Source organism: Prionailurus bengalensis, chromosome D1 (genome assembly GCF_016509475.1).
Source record: "Prionailurus bengalensis isolate Pbe53 chromosome D1, Fcat_Pben_1.1_paternal_pri, whole genome shotgun sequence".
Taxonomy (NCBI): Eukaryota; Metazoa; Chordata; class Mammalia; order Carnivora; family Felidae; genus Prionailurus; species Prionailurus bengalensis.
Genome location: NC_057346.1, coordinates 99,038,807 through 99,063,352, shown reverse-complemented (window position 1 = coordinate 99,063,352; position 24,546 = coordinate 99,038,807). Strand labels below are relative to the sequence as shown.

At 54.0% G+C, this 24,546-nt stretch overlaps 1 protein-coding gene across 11 annotated transcripts in view; it reads right to left on the bottom strand.

Moving 5' to 3' along the window:
* DGKZ (diacylglycerol kinase zeta) overlaps nt 1-23,806 on the bottom strand; it is a 42,557-nt gene extending 18,751 nt beyond the window's left edge. For 2 of the 11 annotated variants that reach the window (XM_043581097.1, XM_043581103.1), the window contains exon 1: nt 23,580-23,806. In XM_043581097.1, the coding sequence (XP_043437032.1) occupies nt 23,580-23,791 (212 nt within the window). In that variant the 5' untranslated portion in view covers nt 23,792-23,806. Of the gene's footprint in view, nt 1-12,262; nt 12,597-14,525; nt 14,817-23,579 lie in introns of those variants that run through there. The other 9 variants (XM_043581098.1, XM_043581109.1, XM_043581104.1 and 6 more) reach the window with 8 other exon arrangements.
* Between the last annotated feature and the right edge of the window lie 740 nt (nt 23,807-24,546).

The window sequence follows — 24,546 nt, the reverse complement described above, 5'->3', positions numbered from 1 at the left end:
CCCAAGCTCAGAATTGGCTGAGCTGGGACTCTCAATGCTGCATCTCCCAGCCCTGCTGAGGGGGCCTGTCAGAACTGCCCTGGCGTGTGTCCAGGAGAGGTCAGCCCACGTCACACCCATTCTGTCCAGAATGCCACCCCCCTCCCAGCTTACACTCCTGGCTTCTCTAGGATCTAGAGTGGCAGCTCTCAAACTCCCTGGCCCCGGGACCCCTTTACACTCTTAAAAATTACTGAAGATCCCCAAAAGGTTTGGTTTATGGGGGTTAGAACTATTACTACTTACCAATATTAGAAATTAAAACTGAGAAATTTAAAAAATATGAACTCATCTAAAAACAATAAACCCATTGTAATGTTAACATAAATAACATACTTTTAATTTCTTTTAATATTTATTTTTGAGAGAGAGACAGAGTACAAGTGGGTGAGAGGCAGAGAGAGAGGGAGACACAGAATCCAAAGCAGGCTCCAAGCTCTAAGCTATCAGCACAGAGCCCGACGTGGGGCTCGAACTCACGAACTGGGAGATCATGACCTGAGGCAAAGATGGACACCTAACTGACTGAGCCACCAAGCCGCCCCAACATATTTTTATTAAAAAAAAAGGAAAAGCTAGAAGAGGGGCACTGTTTTAATTTGTGCTAATCTCTTTAATTTCTGGTTTAACAGAAGACAGCTGGATTCTCATATCTGCCTCTGCAGTCAATCTGTCATGGTATGTTGTTTTGGTTGAGTGTATGAAGAAAATTCTGCCTCACACTGACATGTAGTTAGAAAGGGAAGAGTATTTTAATAGCCTTTTCAGGCAATTATGGATGTTCTTTGCTACTATATCAAAATATGACAGGTGGTAGTTTCTTAAAGGTTAGTGGCTATTGGAATCTGAAACCATATCAATGAACTTTTCACTGGTCTAGCTTGCATTTTGAATTTTGTAACATGAAGCACTGGAAAATATATTTTATTGAGTTATGCAGACGTTCCAAATTTTGACACATTTCCTTACACAAAATCAAGAAATCACACTTGCTAACATCACTACTGGTCTCATCAGTAAAGTCCTAGGAAGCTGTTGGGCTCTAGACAGTGGATACAAGATTTCTAATTTTTGCTTTCCAAAGGCTCAAATTTTTTCATTAGCAACAGATCCTGATAATGTTTTTGAAGTGAAAAGCTCACTACATTCATTTTTGAGAAAATGTCTGTCAAATATCCAAGTCTGAAGAGTTTTTTGGTCAGGTGTCAAGTAAAGAGAAAGGGAGCATGAGCAGGGGAAGGGCAGACAGAGGGAGAGAGAGAATCCCAAGCAGGCTCTGTGCTGTCGGCCAGCATGGAGCCTGCTGCATGCGGGTCTCGAACTTAACAAACGGTGAGATCATGACCTGAGCCAAAAGCAAGACACTTAACGGCCTGAACCACCCGGATGCCCTTATAATGGTGTTCCTTAAAAACTGTAACTAGTACAGCTCGCAACTCAGCAGCAAAACAGCTTTTTAAAAAAAATTTTTTTTAACGTTTTTATTTATTTTTGAGACAGAGAGAGACAGAGCATGAACGGGGGAGGGGCAGAGAGAGAGGGAGACACAGAATCGGAAGCAGGCTCCAGGCTCTGAGCCATCAGCCCAGAGCCCGACGTGGGGCTCGAACTCACGGACCGCGAGATCGTGACCCGAGCTGAAGTCGGACGCTTAACCGACTGAGCCACCCAGGCGCCCCGCAAAACAGCTTTTCAAGACAACCATCGTAGTCCAGTTTGCAGCAAAAGTGCCTTAACGTACACTTCACATTTCTTCACACGGAATATTTAAAGATGTATACCGAAGGATCTGGGTGTTATAAAATAAATACTTCCTACTGCATTTTTTGTTGTTGTTGTGAGTGTGAAGAATACAATGGCTTCCAGTTCACGTCCGGGCCGTGCCTTGGTTTGTGCCAAAGTTCCAGCCACTTTACGCTGCCATTGCTTTTGCGCCATCAGTACAAACATCAACGGGGTGAAAAAGGCATGAACCAGAGCGGCTCTGAAAGTATTATTATGCAAACAGTTTTGACCTCACCAATCCTCTGGAAGGGTTTAGGGCGTCCCCAGGACCATACTGTGGGAACCACTGGTTCAGAATGCATTCCAAATCTTCAGGCCTAGCAAATGTGGCTTCTGCTGTATGGCACTAACTCAGCCTCCTACGCCCTGACACAAACCCTTGGGCTCTAACCAAGCCAACCTATACTCTGTGTCCCCCAGTCTGGCTGTGCCCGAGCTCACTGCTGTGAGCTTCTGCCTGGAATGCTGGCCCCTTCCCACCTTATATCAAAATCCCACCTGCTCACAGCTGCCCTAGCCAAGAATTCATTACTCCCACTGGTAACTTCACACTTCTTATTTGGCTTTGCTGCCACTGGACCTGGAAGCCCTAATTCTTTCAAATCCACATGTCTCGTTCCTCTCACCCACCAGGCCACAAGTTCGTGGGGGCCAGGGGCCAGGTCTAGTGCCTCTGGGCATGCCCAGCACAGTGCCTGGCCGGGAGTCCAGTGTTTACCCCTGATCAGCTTAGGAGGAAGGAAAAGGGAATTCCGTGGGGGAGGGGTGAGAGCCATAAGGGAAGAGAAGGGCTTCCTCCGCCTCGGGTACCGCACCCAAGGCCTGACCACAAGGCCCGGGCTGGCCCAGGCCACTTCTCTTTGTTGGGCGCAACGGGATGGCAACAGCCTTTTTTCAGCAGCTACCTTCCCCTCCTCCGGAGGACCTAAAGAGCGACAGCCGAGGCCCCTTTCTGGGCTAGGCACCACTGCCCACTCCATGCTCTCCATGGCTTTGCTTACGAAAGCTGGACAGCAGGACTGGCCAACATGAGGGAGGTGGGCAAGGAGGGGAGAGGAATGACTCAGGTGCTTGGGGGCTGGGCTCGGGCTCTAGCTCCTCGCTCCTCGCTAAAGCTCCTCAGTCTCTCTTTCACGTCCCAAGTCCTGTCTCAGGGTCGGGCTCCTGGCAAGCTCTGGAGAAACGTCTGTGGAATCAATGACTGATCCATTCCTGGAGGGCCACCCCCCTCAAGCCGTCCTCCCACAGGTACCACAGCTCATTCTAGAGTGTCCACTTGCTCCTGATTGGCCTTCCCCTCTCAGCTGGGCAAAATGCAAGCCCTGGGCCTGGCACTCAAATGGCTTCTCAGCCTCCTCCCCCATCTCTCCTGTACTTTTTACATTTTATTTGACAGATACATAACTCATTCTGTGCCAGGTACCGTTCTAAGCATTTTACAAATATAAACCCATTGAACTTCATAAAAATGAACAGTATTATTATCTCCTTTTTACAAGTGAGGAAACCGAGGCACAAAGAGATGAGATAGCTTGCCTGTGGTCAAACAGGCTGCTGCTAGTAAGTGGCAGAGCTGGGATTCCAACTCGGACTCTGCTCTAGGGCCATTCTTGAAATCCCTCTCTCTACGTCTAGTAGGTCTCTTTGTGGCTGTGCATTTGGCACCCAGCAGTCTATCTGGAATACCACTCCCCTCTTCTGCTTAGTGACCTTTCTCATCTTTTTCCTCTTGTCTTTTCAGAGTTGGCTCAGACATGGGCTCTGGTGGAAAGTTCCTCCCAGCCCCCTCTCCCGGGGGGTTAGCAGCTCCCACGCTCAGGCCCTCCCTCAGTTATTCTCGGCCATCAGCACTAGTCTGCAAATCTGTTTCCCCCTCACCCCCCCAAACTGTGAGCTCCTGGGACCATGAACTGCTCATAATTGCATCCCCAGGGTCTAGAAGTGCAGGACGTGGTTTGATGAGTGAATGGAGGAAAAAGTGAATGGTCCAGGCTCAGTCTCATGGATTAAACTGAGAGCAAAGGGTTTCAGGCACAGCGACCCAGAGGCTGGCCAGCTCCTGAGGCCTTCCTGCCAGCACTGGGTGGGGGAGTTGCTGGTTTGGGCTGAGCTTTTGTGTCTTAGAGGCACACACTGAAACTGATCCCAGATGGGATTGCTGATATGTCTCCCAGTCTCTCCGCTGGCCCCCAAGTCCTTCTTCCCTCGTGACTGGTCCATCTTGTTGCCTTCTCCTATATCTGTAGCAGGTCCCCATTCCCCATCTGCCAGAGCAGCATTATGCCTTATCCCTCATTCAAAATTTAACTCCGTCTCTGAGCTTTCTGTCTGTGTTGCTCCCTCCTCCGCCCCCTAGAAGATCTCAGAATCACCTGTCAGCCCCAGCACCCCCTCGCCCCCTGCCCTGCTTCCATGCACCACACAGGGGGGTTTTTTCCTGCCTTTGAGGCAGATACTGTGTCTAAAATCTCTTTGAGAGGTTGCAGGAGACAGAACTTTTGTGAGGGTTTATAGACTCAAAGGTCCAGAGGGGTTCTGCATGTGACCAGCTAGAGGACCTCAAGTCAAGTCTCTTACCGTGTCTGAGCCTCAATTTCCTCATCTGATAAACGGGGATAAAATGCACCTTGTCTTCCTCATGGGAGCTTGAAAGCTTGTTCATTGTAACCAGTTTTTCAGTTGACCAAAACTTTAAAGAAAGGAAATAACTCCAGAGGCCAAAAAATTAAGACAACCACTTTGGAGCATAACTTGGCAACCACTATCTAAGTGGAAGATAACACCACTCTGTAACCACACGCTGGTAGACTGAACACACAAGGAGCTGTGTACTCGAATAGTCTCTGAAGGATTGCTTGCAATGGCAAAAATACTGCCAACAACCTAAATGTCCATCAGGAAGGTACCGGGCAAACAGCTTGCCATACAGTTACAAAAAGGAATAGTATATAGGAATCAAAATGGGTTCATCAGAGCTCATGTTTCAAAATGGTTAAATCTCCAAAACAACCTGGAGAGAAAAACCTAAATTCAGAATATGTACAGCATACCATTTAAATCAAGTGCAAAACTACACAAAACAGTACTATATGTTGCTGTGGATAAATGCCTATGCAGGAAAAATTTTTAAAAGACACGAGAATACAAACATCAAAAAAAAATCAGGATTGTGGTTTCCTCTGAGGAGGGAGACATGGGGCTCCCATCTCTATCTAAAGTAAACATGGCACAGTGATAAGATTTCACCAAACTAAGTGGTAGGTGCTATGCTATTTTGTGTACTTTTTAAAAAATTTATTTTGAGAGAGAGAGAGAGAGAGAGAGAGAGAGGGAGAGGGAGGGAGGGAGGGAGGGAGGGAGGGGGAGAGGGGGGAGAGAGAGGGGGGATGGAGGGAAGGAGGGAGAGAGAGAGAAAGAGAGAATGAATATCCCAAGTAGGCTGCTCACTGACAGCACTGAGCCCAATGCAGGGCTTGAACTCACGACCATGAGATCATGACCCGAGCTGAAACCAAGAGTCAGATGCTTAACTGACTGAGCCACCCAGGTGCCCCTTTTCTAATTATAAAATAATTTGTACTTTTTAAAAGATTTTAAAATAATTTCTTAATAGAATAAATTAAAAACAATTTTTAATGTTTATTTAATTTTGAGAGAGAGAAAGAGACAGAGTGTGAGCAGAGGAGGGGCATACAGAGAGGGAGACACAGAATCCAAAGCAGGCTCTGGGCTGAGCTGTCAGCACAGAGCCCAATGTGGGGCTCAAACCCATGAACTGTGAGATCATGACCTCAGCCAAAGTCAGACACTTAACCAACTGAGCCACCCAGGTGCCCCTAGAATAAATTTTTTCTCATGTTTATCTATTTTTGGGGGAGAGAAAGAGTGAGCAGGGGAGGGGCAGAGAGAGAGGAGACAGAGAACCCCAAGCAGGCTCCACACTGCCAGCACAGAGCCTGACACGGGGCTCGAACCCACGAACCATGAGATTGTAACCTGAGCCAAAATCAAGACTCGGATGCTTAACCGACTGAGCCCTCTGGGTGCCCCGAGTTTTAAAATAATTTCTAACAAAAAGACAGCTCTCTCAGGTCACCCTGGGTCTTCCATGTATGGGTCTCAACAGTGGCATGGAACCCCAGCTGTGTCCTTTTCACTGTCTCATGGTAGGAACCCCATGTCTGTGGGGCCGGAAGGTCTCCCCCCAGAGGATGTCTTCCAGAGGAGGGTGAGCGGGTGGCAGGTTGTGTCAGTGGGGTGTCTGTGTGGGCTGGGGAGCAGGAACCAGCTTGCTCCCTTTCACAACCACCCCCGCCTTAGTAAAATGTCAGCAAGCTGGGGAAGGGGGGGCGGAGAGCCAGGCAAGCTGTTAACCCGCGAGATGCTGATGCCGGGGCGTGGGTGGTGCAGGCCCAGGCTCCCAGACAGCTATTTTGGCATGTGCTGTGATCGGGCTCAGCCCTGGCAGGGGAGAGGCCTCTACGTGGGAGCTCTGGACTGGCACTGTGCCAGGCGCAAGGGGGAGGAGGTCTCTGAAAGGGAGGGAGAGGGCTCTGGGGCCCTTCTCTCTTCAGACCTCTCACCGTGAGATGCTGAGTACAAATGAGACCCAGTGCACTGTGCTCTCTTCCCTAGCACCTCTCCCCAGGCCACAGGCCACAGGCCACCCAGTGACCTCAGGGCAATATCAAGGGTTCCTTTGAAAATGTCTCGAGTCTTCTGCAACCTGCATTTTGAAAGCAAGATAAAAGATCACAGACTTGCCCCTCCACTCCACACCCAGCCAGGAAGCACATGACAATCTGCTTTTACAACCCATTCTCCCTCATACTCCCATAGTCCCATTACCAAGGATCCTCCCACCCAGCCTTGAAGCTAGGGTCCTGGTGGCAGTTCTCCCTTGGGGTCTAGGAGAAGAACATCTCATGGGTCTCACTCCACTCCCATACCAGACAAAAATTTCTTAATCTTACAGAGCGCTCAAACCCCTTTATAGGCTCTACCAGTTTGGAGACGGGAAAATCAAACAGAAGAAAAGAGTGCTAGTAGGTAGGGTGGCCTATGTTGTGAAAAGATCCAGCGGGAGCTGTGTGATACCGGGCCAGGCCTCTGACCTCTCTGAGCCTTTGTTTCTGATCTGTAAAATGGGAATAAAGCCAACCACAAGAGTGTTGCAAGGATTACACGAACCGGATAGATTTACAGGCTTCGGGCGTCTGTTAACTCTGCCGAAGATGAGTTGGTGCATCACTCACCTGGATGCAGGGGAGGGGAGGGGAGGGGAGGGGAGGGTGGGAGTGCTCCTGTCCTCAGCTTCCCCCTCTTCTCCCTCAGCCACAGAGCCCTGGACCTCACTCAAGCCTGCTCTCCATCACCTAACCAAGTCCCTGGTGTCTCAACTGAGGAAGGGGGCAAAAAACAAAGATCGATGACAGACTGCTCCTCAAGGGCATCTGGTCACTGCTCTGTCCACTCTTCCCACTCAGAACTGCCTTCCAAGGCTCATACCTGTGACTAGAATGCCAGGCGGGTCCCATGTTGAGAACTATGGAGGCAGTTCTGATACCTAAGGGTATCAGGGGCTCCACAAAGGAAACTGAGGAAGCAGTTCTGGGGAGCAAGAAATGAGTGCTTGGTAGCACCCAGAGGTGCACCCACTAATCTCGCCCAGGAACGAGGAGAGCTGGTGAGCCTAGAGGCAGGTGCTCCCTCTTCTCATCTACACTGCCTCCCATGCTGACGTACAGAACTGCTCAGGTGGCAGTGGCAGCCTCCAGAAGGAGAGGCAGAGGGGGAAGGGAGGAGGGCAGGTCGGAAGGCACCAGATGAGGATTCCTCAGAAAGCAAGGAAGACTGTGGGGTCCTGAGCTGTGGTACAAATTGACATGATACAGGGGTTAGGGGACCAGTGTTGGAGTCCCAGGTAACCCCTAGCTATCTGTGAGACTCTGGCCCAGTCAAGGCCACATCACCAGGCCTCAATCTTTAGGGAGAGGGAGGGTTGGGCCAGGTGATGTGAAAGCTCCCGCCTAGCCTGCCCTCTGCCTCATTCTGATTGGCTCGGCCCGGGCAGCCAGAGTGGCAGGTAACTCGCCAGTAGGAGGTATCCGTGGGTCCACCCAAAGCAGGTGTTTGGTACAAGTGGACTAGCTGGAAGGAGAATCTCCCCTCCCACCACCCTCTCCACAATGGTAGCTGTCGCCCCCCTGTGTCGCTACAGAAATACTGCAAGGACAAGTTGCCCATCAGCTTCTGGACCTTAAAATTCTCTCTTGCCTTCGTAGGGATATAGGGACCCAACCCCTGCTTCACCTAGAGCCCAGCACAGGCCAAGCCTCAGGGCCAATATGCCCACTCACTTCCTCCTCTGCTTGGGGGATGACTGGTGAATTCTGGAGAGGTCTCCAGGAAGCTGAGGAGAGTCTGATTCTTTTTCCCCTACCTCCAGCTGCCCAGGACTTAGGCTTTCTTTGACTAGGGTCACTCAGTCCTTTCTCTGTCCTTGCCTGGGAGGACACACACTCTCCTGTTCTCTTTTGCCAGCTGGGTGGCTCTGTATCCTGAGATTTGACCTTTTGGGAGTATGGCAGGAGACAAAATGACAAGAGTCGCCCAACCCTTCCCCCGACCTGTAAGCCAGAGAGACTCTGGTGGGTGTGTGGCAGCGGAGGAAGACTGTGAGAGTCCTATCCTGGTTCCCAACCTCAGATGGATCCACAATGGCACACAATGTTGCATGGTGGGTGGGCAGAATGGGGTGAACTGATACACAGCTCAGCCATTGGGGTCCCTTTTTCTTCTCAAACTGGTAGGAACCCAGGGACCCTAGCTTGCACCTGGTCCTCTGGACACCTGGGCCACTCCCAGCATCAGCCTAAGACAAACAACTCAAAGAGGTTCCTTTGCTCCCAGATATCCTGGTGCCACAGACAGGGGTTCTCGCCTCTGCATGAGGCATCCCTCAACATGTGCCTCCCCAACCACTGCAAAATCAACCCAAACTCCAGCTCAGGCACCCCAATGGGCACCCTCTACCAGTCTGGACTTCCGGACCATGCGGCATCACCTCTGAATGGGACCTATTGTTTCAAACTTGTTCCACAGGTGCGTTTCCTGCCCTCTGGGAACGAATGACATTGGCAGAGCCAATGATCAGGCTCCCAGGGGCTCTGTAGGCCCAGGCTCCTTTACGTCTAGGTGTGTGAAGTGCCAGGTAATTTCTGATGCCCCTGGGGTGCAAAACCAGTTAATCCACAAGCTGCGTGACCTGCCCTGGGTCAGGCTGCTGGGACCGAGCCAGAGGATAAGTGAGTCCTCTCTCCAGGTGGGCCATGAGGAGGAGACAGAGTCACCTTCCCTCTCACTTCTGACCGACCCCCCCCCCCCCCGCCCTTAGGCCAATAGGATCTGAAGGGTAAGAACAGAGGGAAGAAAACCCATATGCCCTGGGATTTGGGCAGGGCCTATAACCTCCTCTTCCAGGAGGGGCTGATGGTTCCCAGCAAGGACCCACAAGGTGGGATGGAGCTTGGGAGGATCATGGCCTAGCTTTTTGTCTTACTGCGCTGAAAGAGAAGGGACTCTTACTGCTCCCCAGGTTTCAAGAGGGTGAAGCCAGTTGTAGGGGTCTGAGATGGACTTCAAGGACAAGCCTCTTTAAGGAAGATGCAAAAGAGGCTGTCATTCAGAGACCGTTGTACCTGACCAGATCAGGAATGATGAACACGCGGCCCATATACCACCACTACCCCTCCCAAGCCCACAGCAGAGCGCCGATTATAGAACTCAACCACTGAGCCAAGATCCGAATGCAGAATTCCCAACCCAGCTTTAGCAGTCACCAGCAATCTGTTATCCTCGGTCCTCCCTTCTAGCCACTGACAATTCACTTAGCAGGTCCCTCAGCCCCAAGCTCTAAGGTGTGGACTGGATGGAAGGGGAACAGATAGGGTGAATGCAGAGGGCGGAAACCCAGTGAGAAGCACGAGAGCCTGGTTAAGGATGAGCACGGAGCCTAGGGAAAAGACGGGGACGCTGGCTTCAGCTGGGGCACCGGGACCTTTACCTGAGATGGGCAACCAGCGAACGTGGCTGGACCAAATAAAAAAACATTAAAGGGGCAGTGCCCAAGGCAAGTGCACTATTCCAAATGTTTGCCCCCCTCCCTCCAATCAAAGCAAGGCGTGGGGGTCAGCCTCAGTGGGCATCGGATTCTCGGGAGTTCCCAGGACCATCAGGGAGGTCTTTTCCTCCACTGCCCTCTCCCTGACTCTACTTGGTTTTCCAAATACATTAATTTCTGAATGCCCCAGTGCCCCCAGCACAGTGCTACTATGCAGAGACACTCCTTACATGCTTCCAGAGGTGCTGTTTGATTTCCTTCTTATTAAGCAGCCTATCAGATCACTTACCATCCCCAGAGTGATGTAATACTGTGATTCTCAAACTTGGTAGCACATTAGAAACACTTGGGAAGCTTTAAAAAACACCCAGGCCCAACCTCCAGACCTGATGAGTCAGGCGTGCTAAGGATAAGATCTAGGAATCTGAATTTCCTAAATCTCCCTAGGTCATTGTGATGTTTTGTTCAGGAACCTGGTATAGAGAAAGGGTTCTGGACTAGAGTTACAACTCTATCTCTGCCTCTTACTTGCTATGTGACTCTAGGCAAACTACTTATCTCCTTAAGCCCGTGTTTTTCCTCATCTATAAAAATGGAAAAATAACACCTGTTCTGCTTATGTTAGAGAATTATGTAAAGTATTTGTTGATTTTCTCGCTTCTTGTTCTTCCTCCTGAATGGGCCCGAAGTTCACCTCTACATGCACAAACCTGTGCCCTTCAGAACCGGCACAGCCACAGGTCACAAGAACTCAACGCTTGGTACCCTGTGGGCAGGGACAGGAAGCCTCTGGTGGAGCCCCTCCCTCCCCCTCCGGAGCCTGCGAAAACTGGAGACTACATCCTGCAGAGCTGGGTGTAAACTGCTCCATCTTGCAGGGCTGTGGGTGACAAAACAGAGGTACGGAAAGCCTTGCTCCCTGCCCTGTTTTATATGACATTGAAGCCTGTGTGGCTTCACAAGAGCCCACAGAGCTCCATCTGCCAGTGTGAGAATCCTGATCTCTGGGTGTGCTTGGTGACACAGATACAAAGAACAGGGCCCTGGCCAGGGTAAGGCTGGCAGAGGGCATAGGTCAACATTACAGGGACGCCAACCCGCACAATAGGAGAAAAGTGTCCACATTATTGGTGGGTAAAGTCTACCCCGGGAAGGATCAGGGCAAAGCTCAGAGAGGGGGTTGTGCTGAATGCCTTGAAGCCTGGGCAACCAAAGAAAAGTGAGAGGGAGGCCTTGGGCAGGCTCCAAGTGATCAGAGTTCAGCCTGAGTTGGCTCTGGGGTCCTTAGCTAATTGGCTGCAAGTTCCCCAGCCACTGGAGAAGGGCAGGAGTCAGTTAAGAAAAAGCCCAGGGAGCCAGGTGGGATACTCATGGGGCCCCACCTTCCCTCACCTTACACCAGGGCTGCATGGCTGGAAGCGGCTCCAAGCCAACACTGGTACACATGCCATGAGCTGCCTGCACTCAATCTTTCCACACCCCTTCCCAGCTCCTCACCAGAGTCCTGGTCAAAGCCCTGTCCCAGGCTTTGCTGATGACATTTGGTGTGCCGGTGGAGGGGGCAGGCTGGGGCTTGAACAGCCAGCACACGTTCCAGACTGCAGCCCACCCCATCCCTTTCCCAGCAAGGGCTGGAAGCGGGTAGGGGGAGAGATGCCTACTGCCTAGCAGAGGTAGAGACTGGAGTCTCTCCACCAACTCAGAGCAATATAGAACACAGGTGGCCAGGCACCCCCCAATCCCAAGGAGAGGCTTAAAGTGATGAGCAATTAGCTCAGTAACCAGTGCTCTGGGACAGCCATGTGTTGTGACAGTTATCAACAGAGGCCATGTTCTGCAGATGTCATGCAGTGATGGTAGGCAAACAGCCCCACCGAGGCCCGGGGGGCGGAGGGGTGGAGGGTGATGGCGTGACCCCCACCTCACTGTGGCCAGGAGGCTCAGAGGGGGCCCTGTTCTCTCAGTGCCAAGAAGGGGTGAGCGGCCGGCCATGAGGGCCCTACCTGCTGGTGCCAAGGGGCTTAGGTGCTTCTCTCTCCCTGCAGGCAAGTTGGAAGCTGACCCTGCCTCGGTACCACAGAGGAGGCACGCTAAGCTGCCGGTGCCTGGGAAAGACCTCCGTGCGGTGCCAGTGCCGGGACGCTGAGGGATGACCCCGACGCGGAGCCAACCCAAGGCAGCCCGTACCGCCGGTGCCCGGGGGAGACCTCCACTCGGTGTCAGTCCCGAGACGGCCGAGGGACGCCTCCCGGTGCCAGGAGCGGTATCCGCCCGCTACCGCGGTGCCCACCCCGCCGCCGCCGCCGCCGCGCTCACCTGTGCCCGAAGAGCCGCAGCCCTGGGAAGCGCCGCTTGTTGAGGCGCCGTGGCGCCTTGTCCGGCTCGGGACCGGCGTCGCGCTCGGAGCCGCTGGACGAGGCGGAGGCCGACTCCGAGTCGCTGCTCCGGGCCTCGGGGCTGCCGTCCCGCGGCTCCATCCGGCCCTAGCCCCGGCCGGCGGCGGGCCCGCGGGAGACGCCCATGCCGGGCGGGCGGCCGGGGCTCAGCACGCCGGCTCCGCGCCGCCTGCCGCGGCCATGGCGCGCCCTCGTTCCGCCCGCCCCGCGCCGCGCGCCCCCGCGCCCCACGCCCAGGTGCCCGGGAAGCGGCCGCCGCGGCTCCAGGAAGTGCCGCCAGCCGCGGCCGCAGGACCCCGCATAGCTGGCCGGGCCGCTGCCTGCCCGTCGCCGAGCACGCCCCCTCGGCTGCGCGGCGGCACCGGCTCGCGGCGCCCTCTGCCGGCCACCGGCCGCGCCGCAACATGCCTCGGAGGCCCGGTGGGGGCGGGGCCAGGAGGGGGCGGGGCCAGGAAGGGGCGGGGGCACGGGGGCACGGGGGCCCCGCCTCCCCATCCCCGGGCTGGTCCGCCTGGATCCCACATTATCTCCTCTGGCCTGACACGCCCGCGCTGAGCGCAGCCAGACGCACACGATCTTTTCCTCCCCTAGCCCCTCCCCGAACAACCTACATAGTCACAAGTGAACACTCGCGAGGGCAGCTATCACCCCCCCCCCCAGCCACACCGGTATAGACGCCTCTTTTGCACCCCCACTCACAACCACTCATACCGTCTCCACACTTACCCCCTTGGTTCTCCCAAATCACACCCCCCAGGAACAGAAGTCACACAGTGCTCCCCATACACAGAACAAACACGCCTCTCACACACACTTAGGCTCACTCATTACTTAAGCTAACACTTCCCACCCCAGCCCCTCACACTCAGATATATATACCAAGGACCAAAGTCACTTCGTGACCCTGGCACACACCAGCAAAGAACATACACGTTTTTCATACAAGTTAATCTCTCCTCAGCTATTCACAGTTGTTTCCAACCCTTTCACACACTCCTAACACAGTGTTCTCCCGACACAATACCCAGTGGATCCTGTAGATCTCTGACACTACAGGAGTCACCTGCACACGTCTTACACACTCATACATACATACACACAAGGACCACACTCTCATTCACCAACATACACACCCACAGAGGACGTACACATCTTTCTCCTACTCACGAATACCCCCTAGGACAACAGTTACACGTTGCCACATCCCTCTTATACACACATCACTCACCCAGAAATATGCCTTGCAAACACACCCCCAAAGGCAACAGAGGTTGTCCCCCTATAGAGACGAGGAAAGCAGTTGGAACCAGACCAGTCAACCGGGGTGGCACAACCAGCACACGTGCTTGGGAATCAATGGCTGGGGCAGCTTCTGACAGTCCCCACAGGGCTGACAAGGGGAGGCCGGGAACCCGGAGAACACGGTCCTCTTCCTCCCAAACTGTGTCACCCCGATGCCCACATCAGTTGCCCGCTGTTTCTGCTAGCACTCCTTTTGCAAAGCCACATCCTGTGTCACCTTCACTTTCACCCTCTTCTCTGGGGTTCTGGCAGCCCATTTTCCAGCCTTAACCAGCCACATACAACCAATGCTCGGGGCAAACCTGTGGTTTTGAGAAACAACCAGTGCCCAGAAGCTCAGAACCTTCTTCCAGTGTCCTTCAAGGTTCCTGTAGGCCCGGAGAAAGTGTGACCAGGGAGGTGGGGGTACCAGCCCTCCAGCCAGCACAGGTGCCAGGGTGGCCAGGAGGAGGGCAGTGAAATCCCCAAATGGGTCTGACACTGTCCTCCTGGGGTGTATGGTTCCCTCTGAGGATGTTTCCCAATGGTTCTGACCCCAAGCTCTGACAGTGTCAGACCGGAGGCAGCTGAAGACCCCACGGAGTTTGCACACAGCGTTACAACACCCAACGCCACATTCCTGTGGGGGCTGTGCTTCCCAGATCCTCCTGTTACTAGCTCGCTCAACTCTTAGCCTCCCACCACACTGCCTCCCAGCAATTCAAACATCAGAACTCCCCTCACCCTGTCAAGAACCCTTTGCCCTTTGCTGAGCCTCTGCAGAGCCGCTGGACAACGGGCGGGTAACCTCACTTTTGCCACCAACCTCCCCCCCCCAGATAAAGGACTCAGAGAGGGCCAGACATTGCTATGCCCATTCCCGGGCCACCTCGAGTACCTACTGTGTTTGGGGGGCCTCTGCTGGGATCTGTGGCACGTCCCAGGAACGGTAGCGCCACATCTGCCTCAGTGCCCCCGGCCGTTCCCCTTCTTCTGTCCCCAGCGCCTCCGCGGGGCCCAGAGCTGTGGCCTCATCGCAGCCTCCCCCGGTTCTGTGGCCAGCCCCCAGTACGCTCATCCTGCCCGGCGACTCTCTTCCTCTTTCGGCACTTCCTGATGGGGGGGGGGGGGGCCTGCGAGAGGCCAGCGGGCTGCCCCAGAAGAGGACCACAGGCCTTGTAGGCGCCTTCCGCTGACTGGGGCAGGAGAATGGCTGGGAAGAGAGGCTGCATGGGAGGGCAAGAGGCAGGCAGGTGAGGACAAGCCCAGCCCAGCTGCCAGGAGACAGCCGGAGTCAGAGGCTGCCACTCAGCCGCCTGGCTTGCCTGGGCTGGAACCCGAACCTCAACCTCAGTCTGGCCTTCCTCTCCATTCAGCCTCTAGGATCGTCACCATTTGGTCCTGCTAAGATCTCTTCATCACAACTATGAGGCTACATGGCGGGCAGTGCCTAGCCCCTACACACCTCTCTCTCCTTAACACCTCTGTCAGCATCAGACCGGGGGTGGGCACACGGGACAGCGGTGGAGTGAGAAAAATAACCAGAACAGAGTCAGAAGATGTGGGCTCATGGTCCGTTCCTGTCATTTACTGAATCAGATCAGAGAGGGCTACTTCTCTGAGTCACGTTAAATCCTTTCTGGAGTAAGGTGGGATAGAAACAGAAAAACTGATGAATATATATCTCGGAGCTTCTCTGGGCCTCAGTGTTCTCATCTGTAAGATGGAAGGGGGGCAATAGTAATAACTGGGCTCATGGAGCTTGGTGAGGATTAAATAAGAGGTAAAGGGTTTACAAATTAATTCACTCAGTGAATATTTATTGAGTATCTTCTACGCATCGAGCACTATATCAGACCATATAGCAGTGAGCCAGGAAACAGGCTTCTAACCTCACAGAGCTTAGATTCTAGTGGGGAAGACACGTAGGAAACAAATAATACATGACATAATGTTGGGTGTGCTATATAGAAAAAAGAAGCCAAAGTGAAGGGGAAAGAATTTGATGAGGAAAGAGTTTGGTCTCCTACTTAAGTAGGAAATCAGGGAAGGCCTCTCTGAGGAGGTGACATTTGAGAACAGACCTAAATGAATCAAGAGAGCAGATGACGTGACTATCTGGGAGAACAGCATTCTGGGTGGAAGGAACAGAAACAGCAAAGGCCCGGAGTAAGGAATGTACTTGATGTGTCCGAGGATAGCAACCAGGCCTGCTGGACTTTGAGGCCATCGGGAAGATTTAGTAAATGAATAGTAAGGAATACACTTACTTTTTATCGTTAAAGTTGGTTCTGGGATGGAAATCGTCTCTTCCTCAAGCATTATTTAATCACACTGCTCTATCACACTCTTTAATCACACTGCTCTTTAATCACACTGTTCTTGAGCTTTCTATGTGTTTGTTACCCCACAAAGGCTGTAAATTTCTCGAGGACAGAAAGGGTGTCAGTTCAGTTCAGTTCAATCACTATTTACGCTACAGAACTTGAAGACACAGGAATGCACACAACGCCATCCCAGCTCTGGGAAACCTCCATCTGGTGCTGCAGTGACCTCATGACTGGAACATATTTCTCAATAAATATTTATTTAATAAATCATGCCATATCATGAATAATTAATACTCAGCATTGATAAAATAATAGCTAATATTTCTTGGACATTTCTGTGCCAGAAACCTCTGAACCCTTGTACCAAACTTATCCCCCTGTTATTTTCCTCCTGTTACAGATGGGGAAACCAAGGCACAGAGCTACCAAGCTCATCTGTCCAAGGTCATCCAGCTGGTAAGTGGTAGAATTAAGAAGCTCACCCCAGAGTCTGTATCCTTAAATAAGACATCCCATTGCCTCTCTGGGGTTGAGACATAGCCGGATGATTACCCTGAGGCTTGGCACCCCCTTTTTCCAGCAGTTCTCCCTCGAACCCATCATCTCGGAATCCCTCAAGGCAGGTCCTGTATGCTGTGGCCCATCAGAGACACTGCCAGCCAGGTCAAGGCCTATTCTAGAAGAAGGCTGTTGCAGGGCCATGTCATGTCCTCCTCTCCCAGGGATTTTGCAAGTAGCTCAAGCAGTTAAACAGAGGAAATGGGGCTGGGCTTGTTTTTAGTCTGAGGCTTCTGGCAGACCTGGAACAGCAGAGAGCAGGAAATGTGACTCTTGAGGGGAAGCAGGACAGGCTGGAGGCTCTGAGAGGCACAGCAATCCTGACTGGGAGACCAGGATCCCCTTGGACTTGTGCTCCTCCAAGCTCAATACTTCCCAGGAGGGCTGGAGAGGACGAGGCTGGAAGGGACAGGTGCACGGTGCTGGGGAGGATGCCCTTGGCAGTTGCTAGGACAACATGTGCCAGCACTGGGGAGCTGGGGACCCCTCAGAATCCACCCAGATACACACAGGAAGAGGAATCTGGGTAAGAAAATTATTCTGGGCTTTGTTGAGGCCCCAGAGGGTGAGGTGTTCTACTTTCAGTGGCCTGGATGAGCAACTGGGAGCTGGGGAAAAGAAATGTACCAGGGCACGAAATGCTCAACCCACGATCTGGACAGCCTCTGCTCTCAAAACCAGCCAAGCCAGCCTCCTTGGCCTGACCTTCGAGGCTCCTTATGCTCTGGTTCCTTCCTTTTTTGCCTCTTTGTCCAGGCTTTCCCTGTGGAGACTTTCTCTCAGCTCACACCACGCTGGTGCCTGCCTCCCAGTAGGTGCTCAATAAACATTGCTTCTCTCTTTTTTTCACACTTCTTTTAACATGCCACCCTCACCCTTGCCAATCCATTCTGCCTATGGTGCTCTCCTTGCCCTGTCTGCCCATAATGCTTGACCAATCAAAATCTCCATCCTTCAAAACCCAAGCCCAAGAAGCACAAGCGGGAAGGTGAAAAGAGCCCCAGACACAGAATCCACTGGTTCAAACTCCAGCCCTTGCTGTGTGACTCTGGGTGAGTCAATTAACATCTCTAGGTTGGACCAGATGATTTCTAAAATCTCATCTGCTCTGATTCATTTCATTTGAATCTCCTTCCCAACCTCCAGGTTTTTACTTATCCATTCATACGACAAATATTTTATAAACACCTAAGTCTCGAATGCTGACCCAGGGCCAGCATTCCCACCCCACTGATTTATCTCTGACACTCACTTCTGTTCCCAAGAACATTCCTATGTCATGCGACCTTCTGTGCACGTCAGTCTTGTCTCCTTGCAAAATTCTTGGACCCTGTGCTGCTCCTAGGTCGGTGCTGGGTGCACAGTATGTGTGCTCAGTAACTTCCCGTGGAAGTGAGGAGAGGAAGCTGAGCAGAGGGAGGGAGACGGGCTTCCTGTTTGCACTAGTGGCTGTGGTGAGGCACAGGGAATTTTTTGAATCTAAATCCCTCCTCAGCAGCTAAGCCTATTGTCCAGGTACCTGCTGAGGGCCTCGGGAGCAGCCCAGAGCCCAAAATACCTACTGCTCCCTGGCCTCTGCCCAGGTGCTGGGCCTCTGCCCCCACAGAGGAGACTGATGTACCTGAGTGGGGCTGCAGGTTGCCGCTGGCTAGTGACAGATGGAACTTTGATTAGACCCCTTCTGGGCAGGCTCATGAAAGCGGTGTGCAGGAAGAAATCTGGAGGAGGGGCTGGCTTCCTCTCCCCCTGGGGCAAGAGAGCTGTGGGTATAGGACTGGCGCTCTGCAGTCAAGGGTGGTCCTCAAACTACCATCTCTCTCGGAAGTTGTCCTTTGGCACACCCCAGGTCCCCAGGCTGGAGGTGAGAGGAGCTTGGGTGGTTCTTCCATTATTCTGGGTCAGCTGGATCTGCCCTAAGGAGCTCCCTCCCACCCCTACTGTAGCCAAGCCCCCAGGGCAGGATCAGCAGACTTCCTGCCCTTCAAACCTCCTACCCCCGTGTGTTGGGTCATAAGCCCTGATTGCAGAAGCACCCTTCAGTCCTCATGCCTCCAGTCCTATCACCCCCTCCTGGAGATAGATGCACTTAGAGCCAAAAGAAAAAAGTCCCTAAAGATGAAAGCCCAGGCCCTTGGAAGGCTGACAGAGTAAAAAGGGCTTTGGGGTGAACTGTCCAGTAGCCTTCAAGCCCCCACCTACTCCGTGAATCCTGCTTTGTTTTCCTTCTGCAAATATCTCTAGGCCAAGAACACTGGTCAAACACAGTAGAGCTCATCAGAAGCCAAATCTAGTCCTAATGCCTTCCCTACCCACTTCATATATCCTTGAGGAGAAGCCTTTCATAGCCTTTGCTAACCCTTGTCCTTGGGACCTGGACCTTGAGGGGCCTCTCTGAATGCTCTGTTCTGAAATTGTACAAATTGAAGCAACAATGAGACTCTGACCCAGGCGTCCTGATGCCTGGCCCTTGGGCTACATTTTCAGCAGCACACCAGAGAAGCACCTGTTCAAATGGCTGTGCTCAAACTGGTCCTCCCAGCTTCCCTCCAAAGTGCCCAAATGGCTTGTGCTCCCCTGGTGTGGGGGTAGGGGGCATGAGCTGCTGGGGGTATGTCCCAAATGCTATGTGCCAAAACAGGACCGGATAAGCCCCTCTCTCTGGGATCCCAATCCCTGCACTGTGCCTGGCCCCACCTCTAAGCACTGCCCTCCTTGGCCTTTGACTCACTAGTCAGCAAGAGTCTCAGGTCCCTGAGAGGAGGAAGGATCTCCAGGCTGGGCCTTGTCCCTGCCCTTCCCAAAGGAAGGAAAATGGATAGACTCCCCGCTTCCAGCTCCCTCTGTCAGCGGACCCCCTCCTCCAGCTCCAGCTCAGCTCTCTGCCCCCGGTTTTTGCATTTTTAATTCAGGACAGAATGTGATCTCTTGCAGCTCCTTGCTTTATTCTGTTGCTATTTAAATTACAAATCGGCCCCATCTCCCCTGTCACTCCAGGGTTATTTTTAGCTGCTGGTAAATAGCAGCAGGGAGAGTTGGATCAGGTGGCCCTCCCTCAAGGAGCTGTGTACCCGCAGCCCCATGCCCACAGGAGGGGCACCCTTCCCTGCCAGTTGGCGCCTCCAGTCGCTTCCTCCCCACCCCACCCTTCTCTGGGGACGGAGGGGGTCGGGGGAGGACTGTAGTCTGGGACAGGCATCGTGCTCAGTTCTTGCTTAGTCTCCGGGAAACTCCACCACTCCCAGGTCTCATTACCCAACCATCACTCAGGGTCAACCTCCTTCAGGGGCCTTCCTGGACACCCCCCTCCCCCAGAGGTCCAGCTATAGAGGCCCAAAGGTCTTCTAACTTGTACATCTCTTATCTTCTTTAATCTTCCCAGCCATTCTCCTGTGTGGGTATTATTGTTCGTGTTTTCCATGTGAGGAAACAGGGTCAGAGGTAAAAGTGACTTGCCCAGCTAGGAAGGGCCCGGCTGGCATTCGAACCCAAGTCTCTCTGACCCCAAAGACTGCATACATGTGCACCGCAGTGCCTCTATTGGTGCAATGCATGTGCCCTCTTGCCCAGTGTCCAGGTCAATTCTCAGTGCCTACCGTCCCATCCCATCTATCTATTGGATCAGGGATTGGCAAACCATGGCCAATGGGCCATATCCGGCCTGCTGCCTGTTTTTGGATGGCTGTGAGCTAAGAAGGGTTTTTACAATTTTAAACGGTTGGAAAAAAAGCAAAAGAATAATATTTGTGACAGTGGAAATGATATGAAATTTAAAGTTCAGGGTCTATAAATAAAGTTTCACTGGAATGCAGCCATGCTCATGCGTTTTCAAGTTGTCTGTGGCCACTTTGGTGCTACAATGGCAGAGCAGAGTGACAGAGACTGTATGGCTTGCAAAGCCTAAGATATTTACTGTTTGGCCTTGTAACAAATCATACTTTTGGCGAGGGAAAGGACCGTGTCCCACACCTCCATCTCATACAGTACCTGGCCCAGGGCCAGAACTATAGACAGAGGTACTGGTCCTCCTTCCCAGTCCTGTTGGGGCCACAAGAGCGCCCAGCACAGGGGAGCCCCTTGCCAGCCACACCCCCGTGATTCGGCTCACATGTTACCTCTCTTCTTCGGCTTCTTCACAGGTTTCTAAACCTGCTTCACCCCCAGAATCACCTGGGAGGGGTTTTTAAAGTTGAGATGCTCCTACTTATATAGCAGGATCTCCAGGGATAGGGCTTTAGAGATGATTTAAAAAGAGATGCCCAGGTGATCTGGTTTGGGAACCACTGGGCTTAGCTCCAGAGGTCCAAGCTGTGCATCTTCTGACCCTTTCAGACCAAACCCAAGTCCCTTGTACCCCTCTGGCTTTTCCAGGCTGGAGGCTGCCCCCCAGTGGTCTCTTGAGTCCAACCCTGGATGCTTAGGACTTGCTCAAGTGTATGGATACTTTTCCTCAAGCCCAGATGTAGATAGAAGCTGTCCCCCCACTTCCCTTGCCCACCAAGAGTTACTACTGGCACAGACCTGCCATCTCTCCATCCACCGAAAGCAGCTGCCGGCGCTGCGTCCAGCCCACCAGGGGGCTGTGGGAACCCTTTTCCCAGAAGCCATCACATCCCTAAAAGCTTCTAGCGTCCTCCTGAAAGCCCCCCGTCCTCATTTACGTCAGAGACAGCCAGGCCTCAATCCCGCTTCCGTTTCCACCCCTCGCCCTCAGATTTTTTTTACCCCCGCATTTCTGTCTAAAAGCCTTTTCTCTCCGTGAAGGGCTTTCAACTGCTTTTCTTAGCAACTCCTCACAGCGGGGTGGGAGGTTTATCTGCGAGCCAGAGCCGCATGGAACTCTGGCAGGCGGAGGATGTGGAAAAGGCCACTGTGGGCCTGAGCTCTTGTCAGCCCCCAACAACCTGTACAAGGAAGTCATCAGGCCATGCAGAACTGGAGGCCCGTTCCGCAGGCCACACGGGAGGGCTTAGCCAGAAACACAGCTCATTCCACTGGGGTTCCCCTCAGTTGGGGGCTTGAGGAAAAGTATCTCCCATATGCTTGAGAAAGTCCTAAACACTCAGGGTTGGGCTCAGGAGACTATTGGAGGGAAGCCTCCAGCCTGGGAAAAGCCAGAAGGGTATAAGGGACATGTGCTTTTCCAGACCTTCTTCTGCCCTCTCCCCAGGGGGCTCTTCTTGCCTTGATGCCTTGTGCTGCTCTGGTCCTAAGTTTGGGCTCCTGGACTAACTGCAGGGTGTAAGGAGGTGCCTTGCGTGATCTGTCCAGGGGTGACAGCTGGAACCCATGTGGGCTGTCTCCTGTAGCCCTCACATAGGTGGCCTGGAGGTTTCCTTTACAGCCAGAAAGGAACCGTAGTTTGTCACCCTGCATCCTTCATGACTAGAGGCCTCAAGTTCGGGCTATGGAGGGGTCTCCATTCAGGAACCACCCTGGGGGAACCCAGCCTTTGCCAATTGCTTCGGTAGGGAGGTGAGGAGGGGGGCACACGCACACACCTTCCATCTCAGCCCTTTCATTATTCTCTACTTCCAATCCTCTAAGCCTCAACCCCATTCTGGCCTCCTTTCCAACTTCAGATGCTGTTTGTCCCTGCCCCAGAGCCAGGGAAAATCTTGGGGTCATCCCCTTATGTTACAGATGAAGAACTGAGGTTCAGAGACAGAGAGATTGTCTAGCTCAAGGACATACAGCAAGTTACCGGCAGAAGTGAGATGTAAGCCAGGCTTCTGGATCCCAGACTAATATTTCTTCCAGGGTTCTATATTCTATGTCCATTCCCCATCAATCCCTGGTACTCTCTCTTCCCCGAGGGGACGTTCAGGGGCTCTTCTATCTGCAACCAGAAGGCAGGGGACAGTTGATGCCCTCCTCTCAGCCTGGTGTTCTGGAAGAACTGGAAATGGAGCCCAGTGGACCCCTGATTCCTTACATATCCCAGAAAGTGAAGGTAGAGCCCATGTGAACCCAACTTACTTCCTATTTATTCTGAGCATCTCACTTCATGCTGGTGAAGTTTCTTCCCCTTCTCTCATGGACTAATGGCCTCATAACCTATTCAAGCCCTTCAAGCTCCCGGGGTTGGGCCAGTTTTATGAAACATCTTCCCAGAAGCCTCAGGGAGAAGCCGGGCAGCCTGAGACACATCTCAAGTCCCTGGGTTGTAAACAGACAGGAAACTTATCCTCTCTAACCAGGCTGATGGCTTCAAGGACTGCAGATGCCTCAGTGTCCCTGCTGGACCCTCCAAAGGAGGTCACTCTGGTCTAGAGGGTGTAGTGGGGCAGCGAGTCCAAGTTGAGGCTGTGGTCTGGGAGAGGAAGAGGAAGGGAAGGGCTGCCCTTGCCCTCCCTCCACCCACTCCTCAGACCCCTCCTCTGTGTAACTTACCCACTCTTGTTTGATGGGCAGCCCTCCCTCACCCCATCCCATCCTAAATCATAAACCTGGTCCCCGGGGCCCACTGCAGCTGATTCCTCCAGGAAACCCCCCAGGGCAGAGAGGGCAGGACCAGGGAGGCTGGGAATCTTTCACAGGCAGAAGGCACTTAAGAAGATTCGTGGAAAGTGCGAGTTTCAATCTGCCACTGGGGATGACAGTAAGGACTTGTTGGGGCAAAGGGCTCTGGGAGGGCATTCCTTCTTCATCTCTAGGCAGCAGGGTCTCAGCCCTGGTGGCAGGGAATGCCTTAGCCACTTCCACAAGCCAGTGCCTAGCACACAGTCAGCCCACAGGAAAGTTCAGGTAAGGCCTATTAACCGATAGGGGGCCCCTCTTTCCCCCAGAAGCAGGGCCAGGGGTCATCTCTCTCCTCAGCGCCCGGGACAGTGTCCGGTCCACATTTGGCATCAGTAATTCCATGTCGGATGAGTAGGACGGTTCACCTAGAGAGGGGCTCCCAGAAGCACCCCCTTCCCCCTGCACACGGAGGGCAGAGACCCCTTGGTGGTCGTTTCTGATCCCCAGGGCCTAGAGCAGCGCCAAGCAAGCAGCGGGTGCTCCGTACACGTTGACCAAAAAGGGGGGTGGTCCCGAGCGTCGCGCTCCCCTCTGCTCCCCTCTCCTTACCTGTAGGACACCTGCTTGCGTAGGTGCATCTGGCGGAACCGCTCCTCCACCGGGGGCGCAGCGGCCATGCCCCGGGGTCCCTCGGGCCACGGCTGCGAGACCTCCGCCTCCTCCCCTCGCCGGCAGCGCCGCCGCACCACCTCCTCCTCGGCTGCCCGGCCGCCGCCGGCCCCGTCCCCGCGGGGCCCTCCGCCGCCCGGCCCCTCGGCCATCCCGCGGCCGTCCTCTTCCCGCGGCTCCTGCGGCCTTTCGGGCTTCCCCGCTAAAGTTCAGTCTCCCTTCCTCCTGGGCCCGGGGACGCGATGCGGGCAGGGCTGGTGGTGGGGGTGGGGGGAGCACTGGGGCCCGCACGTCCCTCCCGACGCCGGGGCTCAGACGACGGGAGCAGCGATTTGCCGGGCGCCGGGCCTGGGGAAGGCCGGCGGGGATCCTCCCGCGCCCCGGGGGTCCCTTGGCGGGTGTCAGGGGACTGCGTCGTGCGCGCTGGGGCGCTCCTCGGACGGCCGGAGCCGGAGCCCGAGCCCGAGCCCGAGCCGAGCCGGAGCAGGGGCGGCGAGCGCGCTCCTGCCAGCCGCGCACCGGAGTGTCACCTCTGAGACACTCGCCTGCCCGCGGGGTCCGGGGGGTAGGGCGCCGCCCCGCCCAGCCTGCCCGGCTCGGGGCAGGGAAGGAGCGATCCGGGTGCAGCCGGCGGTGGGCACGAACCCTGCCCCCGGCCGAGGCTGGGGGTGTGGGGCGCCCGCCAGAGCCCACCCCTGCACCAGCTCCCCGGTACCCTGCTGCTCGGCGGCTGCCAATCACCGCCCTGCCCGTCAATCAGCTGCTGTGAGGCCCCCTCCACTCCCCCACCCCACCCCCACGCCGTGTCCCGCGCTTTCCGGCTCCGGCATTCGCTGAAGCGGCGGGCAGGTGGGGTTTGGCGGGGGGGGGGGGGGGGGGGGGGGGGGGTCGGGGGCGGTGACATGAG